The following is an 8,307-nucleotide window of genomic DNA, read 5'->3' on the forward strand; positions in this document are numbered from 1 at the left end:
TTACCTCTACACCCTGAACTATATAGCACAATCAAATCCATGGATAACACAGTGCTTCAAAATAAAAAGCTTAATGCAACATTGTAAAGAGGGAAAATTAAATTAAATAAAAGATAATAATTAAATGATTAAAAAATGGTTAAATATTACAGAAAAACACCAATTCTTAATTCAAAACCCTGCCTTCTCAGAGAGTAAAAATATGAATGAGTGTGACTTGACTTAGTAATTATCTATTATGAATAACTACATGTAGTTCCACATTTGAACATGTGGAGATGCTGTTGCTTTTTTGTTTGCTATTTATCCAACAAATGGTATTTTTAAAGCACCTTTTAGCAGTTGCAAGTAGTAGTTAAAAAGTACCTAAAAAGAGTGAATAAAGAGATGATGATAAGATGCTGCCAAGACCAGGCACAAATAAAATAAAATCAAGTCAAAAACTAAAAATTAAGAAAAAAATAACATAATAAAATAAATACGGAACTAACATATTGTTGAACATCGATGAATATAGGAATAATATTTAATATAATAATAATATGTTAAATTCATAATGAAAAAAATCTTCATGTGAAAATAATCAAATAACCCATTCAAAAGAACAGAGTGGAGTCTTGTCATCTGCAGTGTGTCATCATAGTGTTAATTCTTTATTGTCATTACATCTTAGGTCATCTTCACGACAAGCAGTTATACATACAATGGGTCTTAGATTATATCACCGTCCAATAACAGGAGAGTAACAGTTAGAGTTAGTATCACAGCTAGGTTTTCCACTGACCACGCACCCCACACCCCGATGCCAACCCCCCTATTTCACAAGAATTGTATTTCCTCCCTTCACCCCCCCCCAACATCTTACACCAATGTAACTTCAAATACGCCACAGGTGCCAAACCAATAAATAGGACGCAAGGATAAATAAATAAATTACCAAATGTATACATACCATACATAAATAAATAAATAAGGTGACGAGATGTGTTTATGCTTGTACATACACTCGCATACACACATGTTGCTCATCACAAGACAAGATAGTTTCCATAGGTGTAAGGCGTTTTTACACCACCGCAAGGCATACATACTGTGTGTAACACAGCCACAGGTCAGACCAGGGTCACATAATTGCACGTTTCTGAAGCAGTGCTGCTCTGAATAAAGAAACATCTCATTGGTTCATGTTAACATCAGGCGGAGTCAATGAATCATCTTTTTGTACAACAACATGAGAACTCTAGTCAAAATTGAACTTAACGATATCAATTGAATTCACATTTAAAGGCCGCAAGGGTTTAACCTGTTAGCCATAGACTAGTATGGCAACACAGAATCTAGAATGGCAACTTAGATAACTAAAGTTAATCTAGTTAGGGACAAGGGTTGATTGATAAATCCTGAGCCCAGCATAAAAGTTCCACAAGTACTCATCCTGCATTAAGTACGTTGTTGGATTTCGACTGTCAGTGCTTCTAAGAGGAACTGACCAAAACATTAAAATACTGTATAGACTTGGAGACGCAGAAGATCGTAAGACTGCTTTTGTCCTTTCATGTAAGGAAATAACTTGAATGGTTTCTGTTCTGAGAGACCAAGAAAAGAAACACATCTGGTTAGTTTTTTCAGGTTTATTTACCATTTACCTCGGCATGGTACAGTTTTGGGAGAGGCATGTTGATTAGTTGTATTTCAGTGCAGGTGAATGGAATCTCTCAAACTGGCATCATGACATCACGTCATAAGTAAAATGCTAAATTTTCAAGGGCAGTAATGCATGTAATTTTTTCATATAATCTGTGGCACACGAATGGGTCAGACAATTTGCCAAAATAAGATTATTTGACTCCACCCACTGAGGTTTAGTGGAGCCAATGAGATTACTCTGCTTCAAGTGCAGCTCTGCCGCGGATAGAAAATTTGTAGAGTGGAAAATGAGTGAACCCTGGTTGTGAACACTTTGGCCAAGCGACTCTGAAACACAATACAGACAAGTAATGTGGCCAAAGTCTGAGTCTCATCAATCTCATCTCATCACCGTATCACCTCTGTCAAGAGGGTAACGCTGTACAAGTCCCTCATTGAGGTTAGAGTACATCGCCAGAGAGGGCAAAACAGCGGAAGAATAAAAGAAAGATTTAAATTCTGCAAAAATGCAAACTAAATCACAAACCTGTTGGAGAAAATTCGAATTGTCTCTAAGCACTGTCATTTCCAGAGGAGTGCTGTATAATTAGAACTTGCTAAGCAAGTAACGATAACAAAGTAAGCCAAGAAGCAAAAGTCAGGTAACGCAGGCTCACTGAAGTGTGCAAAAAAACCTAGCGGGACAAAGAATCCCTACCCCGACTCCCCATTTTTGTCGAAACCACCTCCAACAGCGGACGTAAAGCGGTTTCGTGTGCATGCAGCTCACAGACCTTCCACAGGCAGACTCAGAAAATCAAATTTCAGACTCAGAACGCAGACAAACGAAAGAAACACAGAACTAAAACACTGACTCTTAACCATAGTTGTGCTCCAATCCCATTCTTTCACTACCTGGAAACATTGTGGACGAGCAAAATACAACTTTTAACCTTTATCAGCTGTGTTTACACTTATTGGTTTTGTTGATGTTGTTTTCTTGTGTGTGCTTTGGCAATGGAAGAGAAGTTAAAGCTCTTTAGCTCTTTAGCCAGCCAGCCAGCCAGACAGACAGACAGAGAGAGAGAGAGAGAGAGAGAGAGAGCGAGAGAGAGCGAGAGAGAGAGAGAGAGAGATAGATAGATGTGTTAGTTCCACAGTTTCCAATCTCATATTATTGATATTATTGAAATGTAAGATTGTATTGTTAAATTAGCATTTATTGCTGTGGTACTGAACTTCTATTGATTGCCTTGGTCTGCAACCTAGTTGAAAAAATTAAAACTATTTTATTATTACTAACAATGTCTCAAAACACCTTTATAGCTTTTAAGAGAATTTTCCATCTTAGAAAACCAAAAAAAGACTGAATATTTCTTATTTGCTGGAAATTGGATGAATACTTATTAGCACAACGTGACCTGTTTTATGGTCCTGAACCACAGCTCAAGAAACATAACACATACTCACACATAAGACCTTGGACAAGTGATCCAGGTCAACTTTTTTAGCCAGTTGTTTTCCGGCATCTGCCGATTATGTCGCCACTACAACAACTGCAGCACACCAAACCACAAGTATAAGGAGGTGAAGCGAAAGGCCAGTGGGTTAGCCTCATCTGATACGATAGCATTAGCCACATTAGCGCAAATGCCAACAGTTTGGTGCAATCAAGGTTACATCCACAACCACCAATTGTATTTCATGCAACCATGTACATTTCTTGATTGTTAGTTTGAAAATCTGAGGATGGCAAGTTAGAATCATTGTGAGAATTCTATCAAAGATGACACAATTTGGACCCAATGTGACTCCTGCCCCATACTGAAAGTTTTGCTGGCCAACAAAATCCATTCAAAAAACAGAATGAATAGCAAAAGTTTTGTTTTGAAGGCTCTCAAAGTTTTTATTTTGACATCAATACTTTCAAAATTAGAGCTTTTTTCAATAAATAACACCATGTTTATTCCTAACGTCTCTGTTGCGCCTCAATGTGGCTTTAAACAGAATACTGCTGATACATACTGTACACACTTCAAGCTAGTGTAGAAATCCTGCCCATGATACTCCAGATACAGATACTGTAGTATTAAAACTGGCTTATGGAAATTGATGCAAGTTATGAAAATGAAATGAAGTTGTCCGTGCCGTACACACAATAGGAATGGTTTGGACAGTGTGAGGGTTGGAGATTTCCTGAATGGTAAGACGATGAACTGAGGGCTCCAGAATGTCCCCAGAATGTCTGCAATGAGTTGAGAAAATTGCAGGATGTTCAAAGGATTAGTCAAAGACTGTTACAGAGGTTCTTGTGTTGTTGTGTTGTAGCATTATAGAACGGTCTGGGGCCTTTAGGATTCTCTCTGGCTGGTAGGACTGTTGAGATGTTCAAAAATGTTCAGAGTAACTTGGAGCGATGAAAGAAAAATGACCTCAGCGATCTTTGGAATGTGCAGAATTGTCAGCACCCAACAATTTTATACCAACAAAATTCTGAGGGTTCAATTATCTTCCGCGAGATTAAGAACACTGGAAACATTCTAGACCCAGAAGGTTGCTGAGTGTTCTTTGAAGTGATGATGATGGTGTTTGAATAGTGGAATATTCTGAGGCTCACAAAAGTTCTTGAGACTTGAGGATTTGGTCAGCTAAAGAGCACTGCAACCCTAATTTTACCAGGTTTTCGGCGATCTGGAATGTTGTCAAGTTTCTAGGTTCTTCCAACTTTTCTAGAACATTCTGTGGAGTTCAGATTGTTACTGTGATTCTGTAACGTTCAAAAGATTCTTAAGTGTTCAGAGAAGTTTGCGAGGACTTCAACGTTCCAAAGATATGTTAACTTTCTGGAACATTTTCAGATGGTTTAAGAACATAGCAAAGATTGTAGATTATTCTGCACTGTCAAACTGATATTGTTTATTACAGTCGGAATGTTGGTCAAGGAGATCACCCTGTAAGTGGAATGTCATTGCTGCGTTCATGACAGTGGATAAGGTATCCACCAACAACCGCCTATCTTACTTTTGTGTCCTTTAGCAAGGCACTAGACCGTAACCAAGTTTTATACTGTGACAAATCTTGATCTAAGCATCTTCTAAAAGGTTATTTAAATGAAAGTACAATCTAAAGTTGAGCGATTATAGAACGGCTACCACTAGTCACACAGTCCAGCATGCAAAAGCCACAACTGAGACAAATAAACAAGCTTCTACTCCACATAGTACACGCAAAACACTGTGAATGGGTAACACGGAGAAACACAAGCATTTCACCCACGCATAGTGTAAACATCCAAGGCTTATTCCTTCACCAACCTGGTGAGAAGTTCAACTGGCACACAACTGGCATTTGATTTCCTTTTTAACACTCCAACTGGCATAACCATCAAACCTTTGAAACCTGCTTAATTTAGGCATCGTACAAAACTGCACTAACATGGTATTTGGACGTGTCACTGGGCATTCTATTCTTTATAACTTAGTGCGGAACCAGGTATTTATGCCGATGATGCATTCCTAAAACCTCAAATTCCCTCACGTCGCCTCACTTCACTTGCAATATGGCTGGTTCATGCAAGCTCCCACGTATGGGCCTGACTCGGAGAGAGACAAGGACTGCAAGGAGGTGTACGAAATGATCCAGAGCGCCGACTGAAGCTAGCGACCTAAGGATTTAGGGTTAGATTTCTGCATTCAGAGCCATGCTAAAGGCAGTGCTAGCCATGGAAAGAAAAAAAGAAAGAAAGAAAGAAAGAAAGAAAGAAAGAAAGAAAGAAAGAAAGACAGTTGCTAAGAAATCTAGGACTGAGGGAGGTTAAAAGACAGAATGTCAAGGTAGAAAAGACAGGATTACCATTAAAAAAAACAAAAAAGGAATAGAGAAAGAACGAAAAATAGGCTTCCCATTGGGCAGTTTAACTCACAAGCAGAAGTTTGTGCTGGCTTGATTGTGACAGAATAAGAAACAAGTTGTAACGTACATACAGACACATACATGCACGTACATATACACCGCGCCTTCTTCGTAAGTCTCAAGGTTATCTGGCTGAGCGGAGCACCTCTGAGCGAGCGCTGCCATGTCAAGGCTCGTCATCCCTTCATCGCCTCGTCTCCACAAATCTCCGCCCTCTCTTCTGCCTCGCTCACGCTCAAATCCTCCTTTCCCTCTCTTCGTCCTTTCAGTCCGTTTTTTGAAAGCAGAATCGCACAGAAGCACAGAAGAAGAAGAAGTAGAAGGAGGGCGTGGTTTGTTGTTTATGCAAATACAGGCTGTTTTCTAGGTGTTTGGATTGGTCGGGGGAAGGGTCGGGTCATCACTGCGACCTAATGAGGAAGTGGCACCAGGATATCCACATAATTGATGGGGAAGAAGCCCGACTGGCCGTTGATCATGCCCTCGTACCAGTTGTCATCAATCTGATTAGTCAGGGTGATGACATCGCCCTCTTTAAAGCCCAGCTCACCCTCGTTCTCTGGCTCAAAGTCATAGAGCGCTCGGCAGCAGGGCTGGTCCATAGGAGCTGTGGGGGAGAGAGGAAGTTGAGCACACTCAGACAGAGAACTTACTTAACCTTTACTTTTACTTAACCATTGTACCTTTTGGCAGATCAAACTCCAAATATTAACTTTATACTTAATACGTAATTTTTTGTCTAAGGTCACAGTTGGAGCAAATCCAAGTGTCTTTGTTCTGGATCAGTTGGGAGTTCACTTGTCCCCTACCTGGTGATCTTCCAGGGGATTTGGCAGAGTGGATCCCCCCATTGTGGCTCTCGGTGGGGGGTAGCAACTCCAAGGTCATACGGGGTTTAGGAGAGTACTCCTTCCTTGGTTTACTGGACACTTCTTTTATTCTGGATAAAGCCGAAACACACAAAGTTACTCAGTCATTCAGGCAGTCAGTCAGTCAGTCAGTCTGTCAGTCTGTCAGTTAATTAGTTACCTGTCTTCCATCTTGCTGGAGAGCTGTTGAAGGATTTCGGCAGCACGGCTGTGGTATTCCAACTGTGCCTGCACCAATGCTGCCAGCTGGCTCACCTGCTCTATCTGCAACATACACACGCACATGCACACAGATGGGCAAACATGCATATCAGCGTGAAATGTGTTTGAGGTTTGTGGTCAAGTTAAAGATAGAGACGTAGAGCATGTTTTTGCTCTAAATACACACATCCACATCCACACACACACACAGACACTGGGCCTGTTCTGGCTCAACACAGCATGAAATGGATCACTGACCTTTTTTCCATCACAGTTTTGAACATGGACATTGTGTTCAAGACTACATGTGTAACTATGGCAACCGTCGTTAACATACTGTGAACGTGATAACAGAAGGGAAACATCATATCTATATGCTGTTAATACACTCCAATCAATCTGCGTGATGGCACAGATATATCATGGTGGACATAAGCAAAGATGTCTGCTCTCTCTTACATCGCTCTCTAGCAGGTTGAACATGCTCTGCTCGGCAATCTCTTTGCTCTCGTCAAACTTCTCCAGCGCCTGTTTGATCTCATCGTCCTGGACTTTGCCCTGGCGTTTCTTCTTGTAGTCAAAGTCCAGGCGACGGCCCTCCATCTTCTTCAAATGGTGCTGCGGCAGAGGAAGAAGAACACGAGAGACACGCGTTTAAGTTTAATTTTTCCACGGGCAGTTGTGAGCAAAATACCATAGGCCCTTAGTTGCCTCGCCTTTATTTGGTGTTTAATTCACCTGTATCTCTTTGAGGTCTTTGTCATGGAGGTTCTGCAGGGGATCGATGAAGTTCTGTTTGACCTCCATGTCCAGAGCGTCTTTCACCTCCCCGAGCTCCTTCATCGCCTCGCCAGCATCCATCAAAGCCAAGCCTGTGGGAAATATATTCAACTTGTGTTGCATAACGTACAGCTTCCCCACGCTGGCAGAGATAAATGTTTGTGCCGGACATTATCACCGCAGGATGGTATCAGAAAGGAACACAAATTGTGGAGAACTTAAGCTCAGTCTAACTATTATGTGCGTCTTCTTTATAATATTAACCAAATACTAACCAAAACTGGACTCCTCTCCTAATTCCCGTCCAAACTTCAGCATGGCGTCGCCCAGCACAGTTTCAGCCTGAGGGTAACCCGGGCCCTTCTCCTGGCCACGGATCTTTGACATGGTGTTGATCATACTCAGCTTGGCTCTGGATGCTGGAGGAGAGCAAAAGTAAAGGTGAACGGTGATGTTTTCAGCTCCCAGGGGTGCCAGATATGTTTGTCGTTGGATGATACCTGGGTTAGGTTGTAGGTACTCTGTAGTTTTGGTCATGATGTCAAGCACTGCTCTGCTGGTGGTGTCCACCTTCTGCAGAGCCAAAACCAATTGGGAAATATAGCTGTGAGTTTGGCAGCATTGTGTTGCTGAAACTCACCTGAACCAGGATTGAATTTTTACCTTTTCCATTTCCTTGAAGTCATCGTCTAGCTTGGTTCCCTCGGCCCCTCCAACTTTCTCACTGACTTTCTGCAAGGACAGAGACAAGGAGAGAGAGAGGGACAGAGACAATGAGAGAGAGAGGGAGAGAGAGAGAGACAGACAGAAAGAGACAGAGATTACTTTTCAAATTTAATATTTGCTGTCCTGAATGTGTGAGAACACAAAACATTTTCAGTCACACTTGACTCCTTTCGCACCCTCAAACACTTCAGTG

The 8,307-nt window shown here is 41.2% G+C and overlaps 1 protein-coding gene across 1 annotated transcript; it reads right to left on the reverse strand.

Moving 5' to 3' along the window:
- Positions 1-5,907: 5,907 nt before the first annotated feature.
- LOC143013930 (endophilin-A1-like) lies at positions 5,908-8,075 on the reverse strand. The gene is made up of 8 exons (XM_076167655.1): positions 8,052-8,075; positions 7,889-7,961; positions 7,664-7,807; positions 7,347-7,480; positions 7,068-7,226; positions 6,568-6,671; positions 6,348-6,478; positions 5,908-6,145 (listed from the first exon to the last, which is right to left on the reverse strand). Exons 1-8 carry the CDS (start codon positions 8,058-8,060, stop codon positions 5,949-5,951), a joined length of 951 nt encoding a protein of 316 aa, XP_076023770.1. The 5' UTR covers positions 8,061-8,075; the 3' UTR covers positions 5,908-5,948.
- Between the last annotated feature and the right edge of the window lie 232 nt (positions 8,076-8,307).

Source organism: Genypterus blacodes, unplaced genomic scaffold, assembly GCF_046128005.1.
Source record: "Genypterus blacodes isolate CSIRO-AG114 ecotype Tasmania unplaced genomic scaffold, CSIRO-AGI_Gbla_v1 ptg000168l_1, whole genome shotgun sequence".
NCBI lineage: Eukaryota > Metazoa > Chordata > Actinopteri > Ophidiiformes > Ophidiidae > Genypterus > Genypterus blacodes.